The sequence below is a fragment of the Onychostoma macrolepis genome, chromosome 13, assembly GCF_012432095.1.
Source record: "Onychostoma macrolepis isolate SWU-2019 chromosome 13, ASM1243209v1, whole genome shotgun sequence".
NCBI lineage: Eukaryota > Metazoa > Chordata > Actinopteri > Cypriniformes > Cyprinidae > Onychostoma > Onychostoma macrolepis.
Genome location: NC_081167.1, coordinates 9,316,537 through 9,339,777, shown reverse-complemented (window position 1 = coordinate 9,339,777; position 23,241 = coordinate 9,316,537). Strand labels below are relative to the sequence as shown.

Genomic DNA, 23,241 nt, shown 5'->3' with positions numbered 1-23,241 from the left:
TAATGCTGTTTGACCGTGAGTCATGCCTGATCTAGTAGGAATAATTATATGAATGTTGTTATTAATATTTATCAGGGTGTTTTGAGGTCATTGCTGAATTAGCTTCAGAAGTCAGCACTGATAGTACCAAACGGGCTATTGAAGAAATACCAACTTAATTCAAGTTGAACGCTTGTGTTATTATCTCTTTCAGGCAGGATTTACTTAGCATTTCATATGTGTGTTTGGCTCTGTACAGAGTAAACAAATAAGAAACAAAGACAGCACCATCATTACCACTTTTTTGCCTCAATAGTGAGCAGGCCGACAATCATAATGGTTACAACAAAAGAAGTGTAAATTTAAGTGTATGATTAAAAAAAAAGAGAGTGTATTATGCATAAGATGCAGCAAATATAAATTTCTTTACTATAAAATGGCCATTTTGATGACTAAAACTAACATTTATGGCACATTTTCCCCAACATATGTATATTACTTAAAATACATAAATGTGTAAAAACATTTTTGGCATTCAGATCTGTGCGCAATACTTAATCCAGAATTTTCTTAAATCAACTTATCTTGGAGGTAACGCATACATCAGATAGCATACAATAATTCGCTAAACCACTGCTTTGAGTGTAGAAGGCACAAAGATATAGCTGGCTACTCTCGAAATAAAAATATATTAATAAAAGAGCATGAAATGTAACGTGCAGCATATATGCACACAAGTGCCTTTGCATTGAGTACAGTAAAACATGCAAGTACAAGTGCAAATGAAAGTAAGGCGTGTAGAAATCATGGTGTGGCTTCATGTCCTCTGAGGGTCTGCGAGCATCTGTATCCTCTAATCGCTTCCACCGCAGAGCTTCAGCAGTAGTTTCTTATAATCCCCTGAAGTGTCTCCCTGTAAACGCAGATTAGTTTCATTACAATGCTGTAATTTTCATTTCTCAAAAACGTAAAGCATAGTTTAAAGGGGTTGTTATACAGGTACTCACAGATATGGCCGTGTATAGAGATTTCCCGTAATTCTTTGCGTATTCCTGACGAATGTCCAGCATGTCCACTTCAGAGCGGGTCACCATGATGCGAACCAAAGTGCGATCCTTGGTTCCTGCTCCCTGCGTATTTCAAACAGCTTTTTTCTTAGTTTTTAAGCATATTCGGATTTGAAACTTTGATGGATGTGATCTTATACACTACAACAGTAGTACTCCAAACTCTTAGGCCAACTACTGCCTTTAATCAAATCAGAATCCAGGTAACTTGTGTTCCCTCAAATTATTTCAGCATTCAGCATATTTTAGAGTGCATAAGGACTGTGAGTTACATTATTCCATATTAATATTAATATCATAATATTACAATAGTTACTGCAGTCCAGTTGAAATATATACCATTTTCTATTGCTGTAAATATTTTAGAACTTAGCGTAAGTATAAAAATTGATGTTCATTATTAAAATTTCCATGCCTGGCACTTCATGAAATTCCAAATTAAGAAATCAATATTTTAATCAAATAAAATGTATTTGATAAAATATCTGTATGTTTATTAAAAACTGTTGAAAATATAAGACATATACACATATATAAAACGTTTATTATAAAATAATGCATTTATATATAAATAAATATATATATATATATATATATATATATAAATAAATAAATAAATATATATAAATGCTGTAATTTTAATAATTTTATTATTTATATATAACATAAATATAACGTAATTTTATATTTAAAAATATTTCATAACACACATGTTTATATTAATTTAAAAATAAAATACCAATTCAAAACAAATGTATTCTAATGTAAAAATATAAGACATTTAAAAAAATACAAACAAATAAATATAAAGACGATAATATAAAAATATATTTTTACTATGATAATTAACACATTCTTCTGGCATACCACATGGGGGCACTTTGTGTACACAGTTTGAGAACCACTGCTGTACAATAACACGACTTAAAATGACTTCTACTGTAAACCATGGCTTTGTTTGTAATTAATCATTAATTTGCCATCTCTGTTACTCTGTAGTCAGTACAGCTCATTCGCACTGAAAAGAATTATTCTCACCTTCATGGCCTTGTAGAGTCTCTCAGCAAAGTAGGCCGGTGTGTTTTTGATGCATTTCACTGCATACAGAAAAACATGTTTAGACTCACCATACGCAAATCACCCTGCAGCTAACAAGCCGTGTACAATAGAGCAAGCAAGACGAATCTTGAAACTTAAATGGAAAAAAAAAATAACAGAATGAAGACAGACCAGGCATTCATCTGAAAGTGAAAGTCATTTAAAACAGAAAGCCTGACTGTTCATAACAGCAAACCGAAATAACACACTAAACACACCTAATTATGAACATGTCACCGGCTGAAAGGAAGTCATGCACTATGACACAGCAAGCACGTATGTCAGCTATGTTATGTGTTATGAATCTCGTTGTGTGAAAAATATATTACCGCATATTTACCCTATAACAGCTCTACCCTTAAAGGGGCCGGCAGGATGGAGAGCAAGTTAAGAAATACAATTATGGGTGTTTAATGATTAGATTTCATGAAACGATTATAGTTGGCAGATCAGACAGCTCACCGACAGCCAGCATGCCGCTCTCCAGATCTCCAGACATCTCCCTCTCAATACTCTTCTCGATGTCTCTGCCACACATGTGCTGATACTCATGAAACACTGTCAACACAAAAACACTTCGTGTTGTAATATAGTTGCTATTTCTGCAAACACTGAAATCACAAACAAACATCTGTGCAGAACACACTTTGGAATATATTAGAATGAGTTCTGAAGAATCATGTGACACTGAAGACTGGAGTAATGATGCTGAAAATCGAGCTGTCATCACAGGAATAAATTGCAATTTAAAATATATTAAAACAGAGAACAGTTCTTTTAAATTGTCATTATATTTCACAATATTTTTTACTGTATCTTAGTCTTTAATTTTGGATGTTCAATCAAATAAATAGTCACAGTAGATGTGTTAATGAGATAAATATATGACCAGTATTGCACATATTATGTAATTAGACAAAAGACAACTGTGTCCTATAGAAAAAACAGGAAATTACATAATAAGTAGGTTGATTCAGAGGTGAATTCAAATGTTTCCACTGGAAACCATATCCAGTTATGAGTCATAATTCTCAGCCTCGGCAAGAGTGTGTTGACTGCAATGCCAGACCCAAAACTGAATTTTTGGCCACCCCAAAATGGACAAAGTGGCAGAACTTGAAAGTTTTTGAGCATTTTTACACTTTATGTATTCTTTATGTGGGAGCATTCAAAAAGCATTACACTCAATATATAATATAAAATACAACATGATTATTTCTCTTTCAATATACGTCACAGTACAGTATTCTTGACAAACAGGTTTGGAGATTTCGGTATTTCCCTATTCAAGTAGATATGAGCTGTACTAGCATTACTACTACTTAGAAGGAAACAAGCAGCCTGGAGGAGGGGCTGAGTGAACTGACCTTCCTAAAAGGACTTCGACTTGATAAAAGAATACCATTATTCCAGCCAAAGGGCCATGACGTACCTGCTCTGAGGTGAGCTTTGCTCCGAGCACACAGGATGGCATTGAACTTGGACTCATCTGTGCCAAGTTTATTTTCCCCTGCTTGATAGAGAGCCTGCAGCAGAGCACAAATAGAGCATAATAGAGACTCTTCAAAGAATGAGAAAGATATATTTTTAGAAACATTTATTTCAATAATTACCTGAGCATCCTGTTTGGCTACTGATATGTCCACATTCTCGCTCTCATCACGGTTACCCTTTGAGATAATAACAGGAAGAAATACTGATATGACTTTCACATTTCTGTCATTTCCAACATTTTTGACCCTCAAAATATGAAAGTTTCACATCGTAACATTCACATCTGCTGTGTACCTGAGCAAGAGAGACCAGAAGTCTGCGGAAATGTCCAGATGTGTCTCCACTGATGGAGTCCTCCAGTGATTTCTTATTTTCTAAAACAGAAATACTGAGCGTTATTCATCTCAGCTCACCGTGCTTTACTGTCGAGCTTCAGATTAAAACGTGCATGACAAATGCTTGATTGGGAAGTAATCGAATCTGTAATTGCAGAGGGAAGGAATTAAGTGATATGACTCTAGTACGCACCGGCTTTGAAGATTTGATTGATTTCTCGGATCTCCGCATTAGAGCGAGAGGACAAGATTTCAATCAAACAGGCCTCATCTGTCCCTGCTCCCTGTGAAATAATCAGCAGATTACATTTGTATTAATGGCACATCATAAGAATCTAATCAAATATTCTGTTATCTGTGCAACATAAAGGAACAGTTCACTCAAAATGTAAACCTGTTGTAGGTAGGTACGTATCATTCCTCAGATCTTTTTTTTTTTTTTTGGTGAACTATTTCTTCTATTCTCAGAAAGCAATGCTACATATAAAAGTAATGCTATATGCATCATTAAGAATTCAAACACTTCATTATTAATAATTCATATTTATAATCATGATCTATATGCTCACCAAGGCTGAAAATACAGTAAAAAATGTTTTGCGATATAGTGAAATATTACAATTTAAAATAACTGTTTTCAATTGTAATATTTCTTTAAATTATAATTTATTTTTGTGATGGTAAAGCTGAATTTTCAGCATCATTACTCCAGTCTTCAGTGCCACATGATCTTCCAGAATTCATTCTAATATGCTGATTTGCTGCTCAAAAAATAATTTTCATATTATTATCAATGTTGAAAATAATCGTTTTCTGGAAACTGTGATACATTTTTTCAGGATTCTTTGATGAATAGAAAGTTCAAAAGAACAACATTTATTTGATATAAATAAAATTGTAACAATAGAAATGTCTTACTGCCACTTTTGATTAATTAACTTTTAAATGGTATATAAATATAACTCAGCTATAACTATAAATCCAGTACCTTTATATATTATATATTGCATCAGCCATCCATGTGAGGGTGCTAAGTTGCACAATGTTTGATTACATACTGTATTTTATCATGCTTCATTTGTATTCATTCTATTAATAAAGTACTTTCACCAACCTTGATGGCCTCTTTGAGCTCATATGCATCATACTGAGCTGGAGACTTCAACATGGCCAGCACCAGTTTCTCAAAGTTCCCTGAAAGCTCAGACTTCAGGTCCTTAATCAAATCCTGTAAGCATTGGGTTACATGAGAATGATTAATGATGCTTTTCTTAACCCATAACAAAAACTGAACTTTGCTGCATTTATTTCTTTTCCGTATTGAGGCTCTGATGATCTATATGCTAGCATCGACAAAATGATCTTGGCATATTTATCTTTTAGTCTTCCTCCTTTGGAAAAATGGACCAAAATTACTGATGTTTAATCTTGCACTCAGGGGCATATGAATATTTGTCCAATCAAATGCTCTCTAGAATGAGGCAGGCCACAAACACCACCTGTCTCTGACTATATAATAGCATGTAGCACATCATGGTTCAAAGCTTTTAAGAAAAGCTATTAGCAGTCCAAAATAAAACCTGGTCTCAATTTAAGGGGCAGCTGCTGTATCTGCTGAACAGCAAATATCTAAAAAGCTCCAATGCTCTCAATTACCTTTCCATAGGCAGTCTTGTATGACACCAAGAGTGGAACACGCTGCCTGATGGAGCGACTTCCGAGTAAATTAATGATGGCTTGTTCATCAGTGCCTGTTGAAACATGTTCATGCATATTAGCAGCCTGTTATGCAGCTGCATATACAGTAAACACAGGAGTCATTTTCTGGAAAGCTCTTATTTCATGTCAGTCTAAAAAAAGCTCTCAGTATTTAAACATCCATCACCTGTATCACAAAAGGGTCAAACTTAAGATTAATAATAGATAAACATCAAAGAACAAAAAGAACAGAAAGACTTTTAACCCTGAGGGAGAATAAGTGACATTGCTTTCTCAGAAATAGAGTACGTGGAAAATGAACATGAACAGTAACTAACCAAAGCCCTTCATGGCCTTCCTGAGGACTTCCGCATCTTTTAGAGGATCAGCTCCAGGGAAGTCCTGAATGGTCCCTCTGAATCCACGCTACAAATAAAACAAGTTAGGACTCAAATATATGCTCAGGCTTTATGCAGGTTTTATGAAAGTAAATATAAGACTTCTTAAAGACCATTTACAGACCAAGAAAATTTAAGGAATAAATTAAGGGGAACACAATACATCAATATGTTCTCTATAGCTTACAGGGTTTCTGCAGGATTTTTAAGCTCAAATTTAAGACTTTAAGACCTTTTTTAAGACCTGCACAAATAAAATGAATACCATATGAGCGGGGTAGGGCAATGTCTATAGTACCATATTAAACTGTAAAATGACTGTAAAAAGCATAATTTACAGTTCAGATACAAGTTTTCACAAAACCTAAAAGTTTTATAAAATGATAAACTTTACATTTCAGCCTTTATACCATTTTTAAGAAAAAGGATAAGTCAAAAACATTATAATATTGATTTAAACAATTATTATCAATGAATTATTATATAAATTAAATAACATGAATTAGGCGTGTGCGATATTGACAAAAAGATATCTTGATATTTTCTGGGACACAGAACATGAATCTGAAGATAGATGCATTTACACACTGTTTAATGTAGCTCAGAGGGACATAGCATGCTTTAACCTGCAGTTACAAATGCATAAATAATGTTTTGATATTTGAAACATAAAACGTTTAAAACAGATGTTTGAAATTATTTAAAAAAATTAAGATACCTTAAATGTGAAATTAAAACCGCCAGTAGGTGGCAGCAAGTCAGAGTTAATAAGTGAGTCATTGCGATTGAACCAAATCATTTTGTTGGCGAAATTAATTTAGAAAGCAGGAAATATGGTGTCTAAAACGTAAGTCTCTTAATATTAACTTCTTAAGAAAAGAAAAAAAAAAAAAAAAAAATCAATATCATTTGTAATCATGCTGACTTTTGCAGAAAAAAACGCCACTCTTTGTATGATATTAATATGAAATTATATAAATATAAGCTATACATTTTCTGCCCCCATATCTTAAATTATTTGATAATTCTAAATGCATTTAATACACTGAATCGTGCAGTGAAAGAAGGCGTATACACACTAGTTTAACCGATATTAACTGATTCATTCTCTGCCAGCAGGTGTCGCGTTCAGCAGAAATATTTTCCCAGTAAAGGCAGAACACAAAGCAGCACAGCGCCGGACTTTGAACTTGCAGCGCTCATTTTTATTTAATCAAATCATAGCCTTTTGAAGTTCTATCGTCACATTCAGCCATACCGCAATTCTGGTCTTTCCGTCCCCAAATTTAAGACCTCTTGAAATCATAATTAAGACTTTCTTGTACAATTTAAGACTTTTTAAGGCCTTAAATTTGAAACAACTACATTTAAGACTTTTTAAGACCCCGCGGAAACCCTGAGCTTAACTAGAATAAGCAAATATCTTATATAGACTAATACAGATGAATAAAAGAATAAGAAAAATCAACTTAAAACAAAAACAAATATCTGTCAGTGATGTATGAAAACTTGTTTACCCTTTGAATTAAGCATAAACTCCATTTTGTTCAATTTCTCTGAAAACTCTTAAACTATCTTCATTTTGCACCTCAAAAGTAAAGTATCTTGATTTAAGTATACTTGTACTGGAAAACGACAAAAATACTTAGGAAGATATTCATTCTTTGCAGTGCATGCAACATTGAATACTAGACTTTCTCCTCCAATTTAAGACCTTTTAAGGCCTTAATTTGTGGAAAGACTTTTTAAGACCCTCAGAAACCCTGTATACTGCAATAAATTGCACAAAAATACTTAAGAGTTAATTACATTGACAGCTGGAACGGCAGGTGCACCTCCTCCGTAACCTCCTCCGTATGCAGGCATGGACGGGTTGGGTGAGGGTGCTTTGGGATAGCTAGGCATGGACGGAGTGGGTGCTGGGGCATTTGGGTAGCCCGGCATCTGCTGACCCGGGGGTGCCCCACCAGGGTATCCCATTCCCGGACCTTGGGGCATACCTCCTCCTGGCTGAGGGTACATGCCATAGGGCTGATTAGGGGAGGGGGCTGGTGGGCCCCCAGGTTGGGGGCCAGGATAGCCACCAGGCATTTGAGGGTACATGGATGGATTTGGGGTAAATCCACTATTGGCGGCGAACTGATTTGCCTGCGATGGAAATATTTGAGGGGGCGAAAAAAGCAAAAAGCATAACAGCGAGCATGACAGTTAGGACAGTAGAGCAGACTTTGCAGGAAATTTAACATATACAGCCATGAAATGACAATACTGAAGGACAAAGAGATGATTAAGGCCAGGACAGGGAGATAAGGAGGACGGTGAACAAGGGTGCATTCATGGAGAGGTTTGTTTAGATAGTGTGGCTTTGCACTAAAACGTTCCCGTTGACTTAAGCTAGTCGCATCATGTTGCAAACGGGTGTCACAGAGACACAGTTCTGTAATGTTGAAAGAGTTTCCACATGCACAAATTTTCCCTTGCTGACCCCTAAATGCAGAAGTACTGTGGAGGAGTAATGAAACCAGTCCTTTTAGTCAAGCTAAAGCATCACACTGCAAAAATATTTCCATGAAAAGTAGTGGTAAACCAATGTGTGGTTTTTTTCTTTTTTTACATAGCTGACACCAACACCAAAATCACCAGAAAGCAAGGTATATATTGATGATTTTGCCAGTCTACTGGAGTCTCTTAAATGTTTGGGCACTTTTATAGCCGAGGGCAGCATACATTTCTAATTAGAACACAGGAAATGTCCTTTTTGATATATATTTGTATTAATTTAATAAGTTTTTCTTGTGAAAAGAGAAATTAGTTATTTGCATTACATATGCACTTGTAGTGTACTTCAAACCTAAAAAAAATGCACTTTGTAATATCAAATTAAAAATGTTACATTAAAGTACAATGTTCTTTATGCTAAAGAATAACAAAGTACTTGATTATAATTTAAACTGTAGCATGTTATGCCATATTACATTTAAGTTCATATATTTTAAATGAAATAAATTGCAACTTTATCATTACAGATGTATAATAATCAAAAAATAAATATAAACACATCACATATAAGTTTCAATAGAAATGACATTAAAGTATATTTAAGTTAATAAATAAATAAACCATAAATGCGTGTGAATTATATATATATTCGGCAGTAAACTTTAACCATATTTCAAAGACAATTTACTTAAGCCCTACTTAAGTGGCACATTTCATTTAATTGTAATTAACATGCAGTTAAATTGCTGTCAGTTTGCACTTTTTTTTTTCACCTTCCGTTAAGGTATATATTATTAATATTATTATTTTAAATTATGCATAGTGCATTATAGATACCTATAGATACCTAGGAGAGAAACCTCTTCAAACAATTAATTAATTTAACCCCAAAAAAGTATTCTTCGCTCCTAATGATATTTATTATTAATGCAGCTCTGTAACTAAATCATCAACATGTAGGCCTATGCTTTTTTTGTACATCATAGAAAATGTTGTGTGAAATATTGTCCTTGCTGCAGTAGTTCAATGGATCCACACTTGTTCACATTTCCTCTAATGTGTAAATCTGATTACGGAGCAAACTCTAAAGAAGCCTGTGCATCAGTAGATTGAATAGGGTCAAATTTGTTGGTCAAAGCACATTCTGATGACAGATAAATTATAAGGGATCAATGTCACAATCACAAGAGCACAGTTTCGTACAAAGCTGATAAAGGAAGAATTTGATGCGGTTTTAGCCAAGGTTGTGCATTACATGCAGACTGGAATCAAATTACCTGCATCTGTTGAGAATGGAGACCAATGTCATTTCTGATCACGCAATACATCATTTTATTATAGAACTTACCATTGCTGGGAGATTTGATGCATTGAATCCAGGATTCGGCAAATTATCCATGCCAATAGGAGCACCGGGAGCACCCCAACCTCCTGCAAATACATGCATTTAATACGTGCAAACATGTAAACAAAAACCTAAAAGCCCCACACTAATGATGACTGAACAATATCAGTGCACTTCACAGTTAATATGAAATCAAAACCAACCCTATTTACATAAGTGTTCCTGGTCTTATAGCACATGATTCACTGTTGCATGTTATTCCAAAGAGAAAAATGTAATAACATGGTCTGCCTGTGAAAATGGCTTTTCTTTTTTTTCAGTCACAGATCCCCTTTCAATGTTCTCTTCCAGTCACCTGGTATATAATTTCCATTCTGCTACATAACATATCTTAACCATTCTGGCCTATTTTTCACAATCCAGACAATTCTGCTGTGCTCTTATTGACTATCTTGTCTCACATGTCAGATTACAGAAATAAAATGGGCTGTGAGCATCATTTCGTGTTGACTTCAAAACGAAGGAAATCAGGACACATTGTGTATCAAATGACAGGCTAATAATAATCTAGACATCAACTTTTGATCATTGTTCTGTGCAGAATCCCGGGGGCCTCTTCTATATTAATAAAAAAACTTATTTTCAATTCTGAACCTGTTTTGATGTGATAAGACAAAACAGAAACACTCTGTTGAATCCAGAGCAGCAGGTTTTGTTATGGTAATAAGAAGTGGCAGGTAACATTGCACTGACATTGCAAATTATTTATTAAGCTCTTTTTGCTGGGTGTTTCCTCTATTTTTAAGTCTAATAACTAGGGATGCACCGATAGGATTTTTTTTTTGGCCAATACCAATACCGATTTTAACAAACAACTACTGGCCGATACCGATATTGGTCATTTGCATAAAGCAGGGCTTAAAAACGGAAAAAATAAATAAAATAATCGACTCTCCAGGCACAATCGGTATTTGAACATATCTGTTCCTGCTAGGGGTGTGCGATAAAGATAAAAAAGATATCTCAATATTTTCTGGGATAACGATAACAATAATTAGACGATATTTTGCTGAGTGTGTTATTGTGCTGATATCTTAATTAAGGACTACCGTGGACAGCTGACTCCTAAAGTTTTTGATATTTTTCATATTCTGTGTGGTGGTCAGTTCACAGCAGTGATAGAAATTAATTTTAATTTAACTTAAGTTTAAATTGATTTTTACTTTTTATGGGCATTTTTACCTTTATAAAGCCGTCCCCCCCCCCTAAAAGCGTGCCTCACCTTTTAAGTTAAATTCTTACATTTATTCAATAAATTAGTAGAGCAAGACATTTGGGCTGTTACCAAAGAAATGAAATCAGTATCAACAAAATTCATCTTTGCAATGCAGAGGAAACACAGAAGCTGCATCTGAAGTGGAATAGATATATTTACCCACTGTTTAATGCAGCTCTGAGGGACATGGAATGCTTTAAGTTGCAGTTACAAATGAATAAATAATGTTTTGACATATAAAATGTTGAATACTGATATTTGAAATTATTTAAAAAATAAAAAGAATACTTTAAATGTGAAATTAAAACCACCAGTAGGTGGCATCAAATCTCTGTTAACGAGTGAGTCATTGCGACTGAACCGAATCATTTAAACGGTTGATTCATTCAGGAAAGACACTCTGTCATGTTGCTCAAGCCCCTTTCACAAAGATTCCGGAAAATACATGGATAATGTGTTCCGTGATTTGTCCCGGGATCGTTTGATTTTGGTTCATTCACACTGCCAGTGATTTTCCGGAATCTGTGTGTGCGTTCACACACATGCCGTAAAGAACCCGTAAAGACACGTGACATTACGATGTGACGGGGAATGTGACGCGTACCGTTTCACTAAAGCTGGCGACGATCTCAGCTGCAGCGCGGATAGTGGGGAGCTCCCTGATCTCTGCTTCATAACAGTTTGCACATATTTTTTCGTCACGAACGTTGATCTGCCTTCAAAATACCCGATAAAACAGTCAAATGATAACGTGCGTCATCACTACGTCACACCCTTTACGGCATTGATCCGGCTTTTGTTCACACAGCACTCGTTCTGGGACTGAACCCGGCAATGTTACTAGGTCCCCAACCCGGGATCGAACCCGGAATCAATCCCGGGACGTGTTTACGTTCACACAGAAGGCACTCCGGCAATTTTCTGGGACCAACGTGCAGTGTGAAAGGGGCTTCAGAGACGCAAAATAGTTCTGTGGCTGTGTTTGGAGTTATGTTTGTTGGTGAAATAGAGCAAAAACAGGCAATACGGTGTCTAAGGCTTAGTTCACACTGCAGGTCTTAATGCTCAGATCCGATTTTTTTGCGCTGTTGTTCACATTGTCATTTAAATGCGACTGCCATCAGTCTCGTGTGAACCGTATACGGCCCTGAAGTGACCCGCATGCGCAGAAGAAGACAGTACGTCAGATGCAGCGCACTGTGTTTGCGGAAATAAAAATGGATGCTGTTCGTGTTAGCGTGTGTTCAGCAATTTTTAAGTTAATGTGCAATCGGAGCCTAAATAACGAAGTGATAAGAAGAAGAATATTATGAAGAAGGAGAGCACGATTTCCTCCAGCGCAGAATTGTGACGTCTGTCGCATTTCAATGACGTAACTATCGCATGAAATGCGACATGGCCGTTCAAACAGAAGTCGCATTGCAAAACATCAGATATGTATCCGATTTAGGACCACATATGAAAGTGGCCTGGGCCTGATTTGAAAAAATCGGATTTGTGCTGTTCAGACTGTCATAAGAAAATCAGATACGGGTCAAATTTGGGCAAAAAGTCGGATTTGGGCCACTTTAGCCTGCAGTGTGAACCTAGTCTAAAACGTAAGTCTCTTAATATTAACTTCTTTAAACTTATAATTTTTTTAAAAAAAAATAAAAAAACAAACAAACACATAATCATGATGATTTTTGGACCAAAAACCCCCCCAAAAAACAGCACTCGATCTTCGTGTGATATTGTTTAATATGAAATTATATAAATATATAGGCTACATTTTCTGCCCCCATATCTTGAATTTTCTGATCATTCCTCAGCATTTTAATACTGAATCATGCAGTGAAAGAACGCACTCGCACGTGCACTAGTCTAACCTACTGGACTTCTTTACATAATGTATGCGTGCACTCTGTGTCTTTTGTTTGATTTTTGCAATATACTCGATAATGTCAAATCGCACATCGTATTTATTATTACTGATATAGCCTATGTGAATGTTGATGTTACGTATTAACCTGTTAATGAAACAAAATATATTTTATTCCTATTCCTTTTTTATGTAGCCTATTTTATTCTGTTTTGTCCGTTCACAGACGCATACTAACGGATAATGGTGAATCACCATTGCGTCTTACCTATGATGAATTTACAGCTGAGCGGGGTCATTTCACATATATTTTGTGCAGATTTTATTTTGTTTTGGCAAGAATTTAATTATCCTGCCCAGAGAAAACCGTTGGATTTTGCAACAGACACGCAACTCATTGTCTCCATGCAGTTAATTAATAAACCATCGGTATCGGCCCTTTTCATGTTATTTCCGATATGCCGATGGCATAAATATATTATTATTATTCAATATTCAAAAATATTATTATATTAATCAAAAATATTCAAAAATTGGCCGATAAATATCGGCGGCCGATACATCGGTGCATCCCTACTAATAACTTGTATATTTGGTTAGTTGACATGAAATTGACTGGGAAGTTGACCTAAAATGCTGAACTTTAAATAGCACTAGTTTTTGCAGTTTTGCTTTATCCTGTGTTACGATACCTTTCATAATTATTTTAGCAATTGTCTATATTAAGTATTTTAAAATTTATTTGCCACATTGCAAAGCCATGTAAAATGCCATATGAACTAGTGAAAGCATAAATAAATAAACACACACACACTTCAAAAGTCAGTAACATCTTACTGGGGTCAGTAAGTCTCTTATGCTCACCAAAACTTCACTTATTTGACCAAAAATACAGTAAAAAGAGTAAAATATTATTAAACTTTGATTCTTAAGAAATCAATCTAATATACTGATTTGCAGTCCACAAAACATTTCTTATTATAATCATGGTTAAAAACAGTTTTTCAGTTTTTTATTTTCAAGATTCTTTTATTAACAGATTGTTCATAAGAACAACATTGATTCAAAATAGAAATCTTTTGTAACACTGCAAGTCAGGGGTCGGCAACCTACGGCACGCGTGCCAACAGTGGCACGCAGAGGGATAATCGCTGGCACGCGAGTAATAGGGAAAGCTGCATACTGCCGTACATTTTGAGGTAATAGTTACACAGCCTGTTAGGAGCTGTAAATACTATTAAAGTGTGAGAATTAACTTGCGCTAGTCTATGGATGCGCGCGCGACCACTGCGCAGCACATACTAGGCGCTTCAGATCAAAGCCTCGGCGTCAATTTAAAAATTAAAAAAAAAAGAGAGCGAGGTAAGATGAAGCTGCAAATCATTTAATGTTAGTCAACTGATTTACTACAGAAATGTTAAATGACTGACAGCTATATCCAGTGATGCAAACTACTCAAACTTTTTTTTTTGTCTCAAATATGGCCATTTTGAGAGAGAGAGATGTGTGTGAATTGTCTGCGTCTGTTCAGCACCGCAGTAAGATCATGATAGACATGAACAGAAGCAAAATTTCCCCACTGACAGTTTTTGTAGGAGATGTCTAAGCATTGTGTTGACGCTTATATAACTACTAGCGAAACTGATGTAGATACACCGGATATTTGCTTCCTTGTCAGAACAGATCAGATTTCATTACTAGCAAACTGACACTATGGACAGACAGTGCTAAAGATCAGATCTGAAAACCAAATCAGATTGGTGAGAACTGTGAACAAAGCCTTAGAGTTTTGAACATTTTGATGAATAAAATAATGCGAGTAAACAAAACACAGCAAGGTCAAAAGTCCTAGCATGTATACACACCAAACAAAGCATATTTTGTTTTGGCAAAATAGCTAAAGCAACCAGATTATGGAAAATGTGTGACCAACTAGTCAACAACTCAATAGTTTCCTTCCAACAGAACATTCATTTGTGTTTATTCAGTAATGTAATCCATGTGACCTCTAGTGCAAAAACACACAAAGATCGAAGGCCTCTCTAAAGAAGAGCCTCCAAATGAATATCTGTCAGTGCGAGACAATGCTAGAAACTAGCTAGCGTTTCTACCTCACTATACATTCAGTCACTTACTCACTTTTTTCCACTGGCTCCACCTAAAAATTCCACATTACCTTGTCAACATCACTATTCATCACTGTTCAGTGAAAGCGCCATGAAACAAAGTTGGTTTGTCCACTGAGTTTATGTCTAAAATAAAACCTTCATAACCATTTCAAATATAAACTTCATAGACTAGAGTATGATGTAAGGCAGTATAATGCACACATATAGAAATCATCCACTGGATACAGCTGCTCACCTGAAGGCACAGCAGGATACGGCCCTGGCTGGCCAGGATAGGCACCTGGCTGGGTCGGGTAACCTCCAGGTTGGGGAGGGTATCCACCCGCCTGCGGGGGGTACATCCCAGGCTGAGGGGGGTAACCTCCTGCAGCAGGAGGGTACGCCCCTGGTTGGGGTGGGTATCCACCGGCCTGAGGAGGATAGCCGGACTGGGGAGGATAGCCTGGATAGCTCATTGTCGTGCCTGAAATTGGAAAAAGTATGGGTTGTAATTAGCAAAACTGTGTATAAAGTAAACCATCACAAGCATGGACTGCATATCATAAATGTAAAAAACAATTATACTCAATGTACTATTCTAACTAAATCTTTCCAACTTGTAGATTTAAAATGAAGATGTGATGTTGATGTCATGCGAACATGGTGCATAACTTGTTTATAACTTTAGTTTTTATTCCTAGGTTTTATTAATTTGTGAAGATTATCTTGATGAACAAGATGTACAAGAATTATACACTTTTGCTGGTCACAGAGCTTATTTTCTGCAGTAATCCAAAATCCAATTCTGGGTGGGCCTACAAAATATGTCTTGTCTGTAGTACTCTATTTAGAGGGATACAGTTGATCCTTTAGGCCTCTCCATCTTACAGTATATTTGTTGCTACACCTGCTCTTGTGCTGCTCGAATGACAATGTCTATGAGCCCTCAGAGAGCAGAGACTGCTGTACATCTAAAAGCATCACTAAATTATATTTAAAGCTGTAAATCATGCTGTGTTTTACAAAATAATTAATGCATAAAAAGCTGTTAATAAATCATTACAGATTTGTGTGAATGGTCAGTATACTGATATTGCTGGGTTGATTTAGTTTTAGTGAAGTCGTTCATGGGCACATTTTTCAAATAGTTTTGCAAGCATGTTCTATTATAGAAAAGCATCACCCATTTCCTTTCCGGTAAGATCGGTGACAAAAGTCAAAACAGACACCTTGCTGCTGTGTTTAACACCTGACTTGAGATGTTGAGAGTGAGATGTTGTTTTGCTAAATAATGCATAGGCCAACTAATAAAGCAAGATAGCTAAAGTTTCTTTCACTTTCATATATATAGGCCTATATAAATTTTGCATTTATTTGTGTTTAAAAGAAAAATCTATCTATCACCTAATTCTCTCAGTGTTTTTTTTTTTCTGACTGCTCAGACTTCTCACCCTTTACTTTGAAATATATCTAAACATAAACTCTGAATGGAAAGTAGTGGCTATGCTCTGAAAATCAAGCCCTCATTTTTTTTTTTTTTAACCAACCATTAACAGCAGTCAGTGAGTCTCACTAAAGAGTTCCCATGTGGTAAAAACCATGGAAACACACTACATAAAACAAATTCAAGACAGCTGCTATAGCAAACTACAGTCATGTTCAGGAAGTAAAACCCGTTCCCAAGTTTAAAAAAAAGTACACTTCCACACTCTCAGAAATAAAGGTACAAAAGCTGTCACTGGGGCGGTACCTTTTCAAAAGGTACATGTTTGTACCTAAAGGGTCCATTTTGGTACTTTAAAGGTACATATTAGTACTTAAAGTGGACATATTTGAACCTAATAGGTACAAAAGTGTACCTTTTGAAAAGGTACCGCCCCAGTGACAGCTTTTGTACCTTTATTTTTGAGAGTGCATGATGTACTTAAAGTGCTCTATTTTCACACACTACTTTTGTTCTGAATATGCTAAAATTTATTATTTAGTATTGCTTAAGATAAACTAAGTGTACTCAACTGTGCTGTTTTGGGACACCATGAATATGAACTAAAATGCGCTTTTAATATACTATCTCTGTATTTAAAAAATGTATTTAGTCACCACTTGTAGTGCACTTGAGTACTTGAGCACTTTAAGTACATCACGGAAGTGTACTTTTTTTTAACCTGGGTTCATTTCTCCCCCAGGGAAAATGATTTTTAGTGATAACACATTAAACTAAATGTAAGACTGACCTACCTTGTGCTCTGAGGTTGCTAAATGATGGTATATGCTTTTGTAGGCGCCACAAGTAAATGTGTTGTAAACTATGAAATAAAAATCCTTTTCAAAATACATGTATTTTCATATTTTATAATCATGACTGGATCTTCCAGTGAAACAAAATACTTCTATCTGGTGACAAATGCCAGACTTCTCCAATGATTTGTCTGCTTAAATTCCAATCAACAACTGATGGATAGAACAGCTGGCGGCCAATGTTGAGCTCTACAGTAGGAAGTATTATGCTCTTTTGCCTATGCTAAATAACCGATTATTGAGGCAGTGTAGAAAGGCAATGTTATCTGCAGAAGGGTAAGAAAATATAGTGCTTGAGCAGTACATGGAGCACACATTATATGGTTAACACGATAGGAGTGGATAAGTTTTGAAGAAAAAAAAAAAAAAAAAAACAGGGCTTTTATAATATTGCTCATTGACCCTTGATGCATTGCCTCAGAGTGATGTCCATACTTTGTGAACATACAAATAAAAAGCTATAGTCTATAATATTTTTTAGCCTGTGTTCATGCTCTATATGTGGTTATGGATACTAATACTGATGTATTTGAAAGTGTAAATACACTGCATGCAGTCTTATCACCTTTACTTAGTGTGGGAGCGGTTTGCCATAGCACCTCACCTGCCATAAAACACATTATTATATGTGTAGAGGGAAGGGGCAATAAACAAAAGACTTGTAGAGATGAACACTGTTGATATAACACCACACCTCAACATATGATGCAATCTAAACAGTCAAACTTTCCAAACTAATAATTCAGGTGGGCCTATACAATCACGCATTGCTCAGTCAGGGCAGAAAAAAGGACTTTTGTTTGGCCTAATTTTTAAGAACGTGAATGTCCTACATTGCAATGTTAAAACAGCTCTATCCACCAGTCAGTTTCTCAACAGGCCTTGCTTTCACACTTATAAATCATCACAAAACCAACTGTCCACTCTTTTTGACTGTAGAGGTTTTACTTTCTATAAAGCAGGGGTCTTAAATAAAACCAAGAGTCCACCAATTATTAATGTGGAAAAATTCATATGTATATATATATATATATATATATATATATATATATATATATATATATACACACACACACACACACACACACACAAAGAGAGAGAACAATACTATATTATGCAAAACACTATATTACGCAAATGTAAACAGAACTTAACTTAACTTTAAATTTCCATAATATAGTGCTTTAACTTATAATATAATGTAAAGCTATTTACTTAATATAGAAGAGCATCTTATACTTCATGCTGCATTCATTATATCAACAAATATATCCAAACGTCCATATTATCTCACTGTTCGGGCTTTATCCAGCGCAAATGTATATAAAACAAAATGTTCAGTCACATTAAATCAGGTTCTCTCCACCTAAAACCTTATTATACCATAGTCTGAACGGTGATGGATCCTTAAACGTGCGAATCAAAGATCAGCGACAGAAGTGTGAAATGCCTGTTTAATGCACAAAATTATGGGTGGATCTCTTGAAATGCTAGCTTGGAGAAGACTTAAAATAACGCAGTCGTGTTCCTGCAGGAACTACAGAACAGAAAGCGCATAAACGTCTCCGTAGCAGCGCACTAAACATCTCTATGACTATTTTAATAGTTTAAAACGTTAAACAGATGGCATTTATAGTGTTAAAGAGTATTTGTTACTTACAGTTTAAGCAGCGGCCCTTCACTTCCTAGGTACAGAGTACCTCTCTCTCTGCTCGAGCGTGAGAGACACGCAGCGTAATATTTAATAAGGTGGGTGGGACTCATTCTTTCCATGACTGTGTCACACCAAACAATTTTTAACTAAATACAAAACATGTGACTCTTTCGTACACCATGACTCACGGTGTTTGGAAATAAAGGAATTACTATTGTAATCTTTCCATAAGTCTGTCAAATACGACCTAACCTAGAGAGGAGTAGCCTATATACAGTTTAAAAGAGCAGCTGTATGAAATGTGTCGTAGTCTCTTTAAGAGCTCGACGTTCAGAGTATAGCCTATCTCCTTTTCCTGTAGGCTTTTCTCTTGTTGTTGTTTTTAAATATTTATTAATACAGTGTATGTGACAATCTAGCACAAGTCACAAAAGACTGGGTGGGTCTAAATATGGAAGTTTGCCCAAGAGGAACACGCCCTAAAGTCAGCCACGCCCATCTGTGCGTGCGTATGACGTCCATCTACGTGAGTGTTTACAGTATTTAGGAAAACGTTCTCCTGCAAGCGAGTTCGTAAGTGATCAATTTAATGTGCACTATGTAGATTTTGCAGCTTTTCTACCGAGAATAACTATATATATATATATATTATTAAGTATTATATTAATTATTATTATATTACATTATTATTTGTCTCCTCCTGTCTGAAATCTTTAGGAATTATTTGGTATAATATATAAAAGCTCTGTCAAAAAAAAATAAGGATAAAAAATCTGGAATTTTGTTGGATTTATTTGATAATTTATTATAATATTTCGCACTCCTTGATAAGGTAGTATAAGAATACTGTATTATACATACATACTTCATCTCATACTTCTCCATATATACACTGTGTGCAGAATTATTAGGCAAGTTGATATTATGGTCATATTTTTTTGCCAAGAAAATTTTACCAATTCCAAACCACATCAATCTTAATAACTACTATTGATTTTGTATTTAATCATTTCTAAGTTATATATAATTGTCCATGAAGGCTGAAAGTCAAAAACTCCTTATTTCAGGTGTGCTGAATTATTAGGCAGGTTTTCTTTTACAGATAAAATGAGCCAAAAAAGAGATTGAACTCAGAGTAAAAGTAAAAAAAATAAATTAATAATTAAATGCCCATGAGAAGGATGCAATACTAATTCAATAATAGAATTAGCAAAGTTAAGGCATGATCATTGGGCAGCTAAATGCTCATTGGGTCAGCAGGGTCAGAAAAAACAGGTGGAGAAGAAAAGACACGTTAACTGCACAAGAATTAAGGTGAAGAATTAGCTGTGAAACCATCAGGAATCATTTAGTCTCCAGCGCCACCATTTTCCAGAACTGCAACCTTCCTGGAGTCTCCAGAAGTGCAATGTGTCAGGTTCTCAGAGACCTTGCTTGGGTAAAAAATGCTAAAAAAAATAACCCTCACTTAATAAGAATAACATGCTGAAGTGTTGTGAAATACATGAAGACTGATTTTGTATAGGCTTTATGGACAGATAAGTTGAGAGTGACTCTCGAAGGACCAGCATCACATCCTCTTGTACCACTGTTTGAAGAATTTATCTTCCAGAATCTGACAGTAAGTTTTAGGAGCTCATTTTAGTCAATCTCTGCAAGACAAACGTTTTAGGATAGGAGATGGAATAAAAATGAGCTCCTAAAACTTGCTCAAAAAATGGTGGCGCTGGAGACTAAATGATTCCTGATGGTTTCACAGCTAATTCTTCACCTTAATTCTTGTGCAGTTAACGTGTCTTTTCTTCTCCACCTGTTTTTTCTGACCCTGCTGACCCAATGAGCATTTAGCTGCCCAATGATCATGCCTTAACTTTGCTAATTCTATTATTGAATTAATATTGCATCCTTCTCATGGGCATTTAATTATTATTATTATTTTTTTACTTTTACTCTGAGTTCAATCTCTGTTTTGGCTCATTTTATCTGTAAAAGAAAACCTGCCTAATAATTCAGCACACCTGAAATAAGGAGTTTTTGACTTTCAGCCTTCATGGACAATTATATATAACTTAGAAATGATTAAATACAAAATCAATAGTAGTTATTAAGATTGATGTGGTTTGGAATTGGTAAAATTTTCTTGGCAAAAAAATATGACCATAATATCAACTTGCCTAATAATTCTGCACACAGTGTATATAGTCATTCTTGTCTTACTTAAGAAAGGTGCCTAAACTGAACGGATCACAGAATATGGCATCCCAGACTTTAACTTTATTGTACCATTATCAACAGAATGATTAAGCCCAGTTATTAGAGATAACTTTTTCTTAATATGAGTCCAGTGTTTCTTTGACTATGTGCCATTGTTATTTCATCACACTAGCACATCAATTCACTTTTAGAGCCTGTGATGCAGGGGTGGATCTAGAAAATAATTTTTAGGGTGACAAAGGGGTGGCAACACCAAAGGAAGCCCCCATGCATAGTTTTTGGGGATTCATTGTGACATGCACAGTTGTGTTCACAAAATATTGCCTTACCATTAAGTAATCATCTATCTATACTGTTTAAAATGAAAAATAAATAACATTTCAATATCCATCATGGCACCAAGTCAATACACAATATAAAAAACTAATGTTTCTGAGCTTGTATCATTAAAGAAGACGTCATGCGGTTCTATTAATATTACATAGGCTACTTAGATGGTATAAATCACGTTTTAGTGCACGTTTAAGAGCAAGTTTAAGAGTAACACTTTTGAATTTCCTAACATTAGAAAGAAATACAATAATATCAAAGCATTGAAACTGGATCAGTTTTGAAAACAATGTTTGATTTTCTGTTATTACCAGAGGTGGGAATGTCTGTAATCACCCAGAACACACTATCAATGGTCTAGCAACACCCCAGCAACTGCATAGCAAGAGCCTAGCAACCAACTAGCAACATTTTAGCAAACATCTAGAACATCTAACTGACCAAACTATTTATTTTTCTTAAACAAGATTTTAAGACAAGCCAGCATAAATTTGTCTTTCAAACTTTTCAATCTAGTTATTACAGGTATTCTTCAATGCTTACAATTCAAATACACAGATGACTTTCCTGCCCAGTGAACACTCATGAGATCAATAACACTTAACAAAAAACTCTTATAAGGATTCAGGAATTATTTTTGCAGCTCAATATCTATTACAGTATACAACATCACTTAAATTACAGACAATAATAATAATTCATCAATGAACTTTTGGGAACAGACCATTTTCATTTTACTACTGTAAAGTAATCTTGCAGTAGATGAAAAACACTCAAAGTTCAAATACCAAAGAATTGTATATGAACTTGGTATGCACCATAATACAGTACAGTAAAAAATAAAATAAAATAGTAAATTCAGCATCCTCTGCGCATTTGATCAAATTTCATTACATTATACAGTACTATAGCAGTTTCCTGGTCTCCTGACACAGGACTATATCTCTAGGCAGTCATTTCTCAGTTCTGCAAACATGCAGCACACATAAAAAATGGATACAAATAAAATTTGACAGTCACACGTTTGAAGGTGTACAACATGTGCTACAGTTTACTGTACATATAGAAGAGTGAAAATTCCATCATCTAATATACTGGTACTGTACTGTAATTATATTGAATATGTAAGTATAAAACAGTATTATTCGTTCAGCTCTCTCCTCTCTGTTGTTAGGATGCAGAGATTCTGATTGGTGTCATCAGTTTTGCTGCCTTACTCATTGTTAAACTTTTTGAGAAACGTGTCTTTGTTTTGAGAACTGAATTACCGGTAATGGTTTGGGAAAATGGCCAACTAAAATCAGTTATATTATGTTAACAATCAAGAAAACTGCAATACAAGATTCTTACCTAACTCTGCTATTAGTTTTCGTGATCGGCATCTTCTTATTAATTTCATGTTATTGTTTCGTCCGATGTGGCAGAAAGGCCTCGTGGCGCGAGCGGTCGGAGAATCGGATCACCAAACAATTACGGGATGAATCTCAGACATATACGGACTGGATTAGGTTTCTCAGAGGACTTCTAAATAAACCGAGAAGCAGTATCTGATTCACGAACAAATGTAAAATCAATTCGTGAATGGGC

General features: G+C 35.3%; 1 protein-coding gene across 3 annotated transcripts; it reads right to left on the bottom strand.

Moving 5' to 3' along the window:
- Window positions 1–172: 172 nt before the first annotated feature.
- Window positions 173–23,215, bottom strand: anxa11a (annexin A11a). 3 transcript variants are annotated; one of them, XM_058795132.1, is made up of 15 exons: window positions 23,005–23,215; window positions 15,415–15,642; window positions 9,917–9,999; window positions 7,879–8,217; window positions 6,010–6,097; window positions 5,630–5,724; window positions 5,088–5,201; window positions 4,167–4,257; window positions 3,933–4,012; window positions 3,758–3,814; window positions 3,577–3,670; window positions 2,607–2,702; window positions 2,085–2,143; window positions 987–1,109; window positions 173–892 (listed from the first exon to the last, which is right to left on the bottom strand). In XM_058795132.1, the coding sequence occupies exons 1-15, from the start codon at window positions 23,051–23,053 to the stop codon at window positions 833–835; spliced, it is 1,656 nt and encodes a 551-aa protein (XP_058651115.1). In that variant the 5' UTR covers window positions 23,054–23,215; the 3' UTR covers window positions 173–832. The 3 variants fall into 3 exon arrangements, with proteins under 3 accessions (XP_058651115.1, XP_058651117.1, XP_058651116.1); XM_058795134.1 differs by having other exon boundaries at window positions 7,879–8,079; XM_058795133.1 differs by lacking the exon at window positions 23,005–23,215 and adding an exon at window positions 19,117–19,260.
- Between the last annotated feature and the right edge of the window lie 26 nt (window positions 23,216–23,241).

What these genes read in the sequence shown, in the direction of transcription:
- anxa11a (XM_058795132.1), bottom strand. Translation starts at nt 23,053, where the DNA reads ATGAAATTAATAAGAAGATGCCGATCACGAAAACTAATAGCAGAGTTA. An exon ending in GTATCCTGCTGTGCCTTCAG is followed by an intron (nt 10,000 to 15,414) that starts GTGAGCAGCTGT and finishes ATGTATTTGCAG; the next exon opens with GAGGTTGGGGTGCTCCCGGT. An exon ending in ACAAGACTGCCTATGGAAAG is followed by an intron (nt 5,202 to 5,629) that starts GTAATTGAGAGC and finishes CAATGCTTACAG; the next exon opens with GATTTGATTAAGGACCTGAA.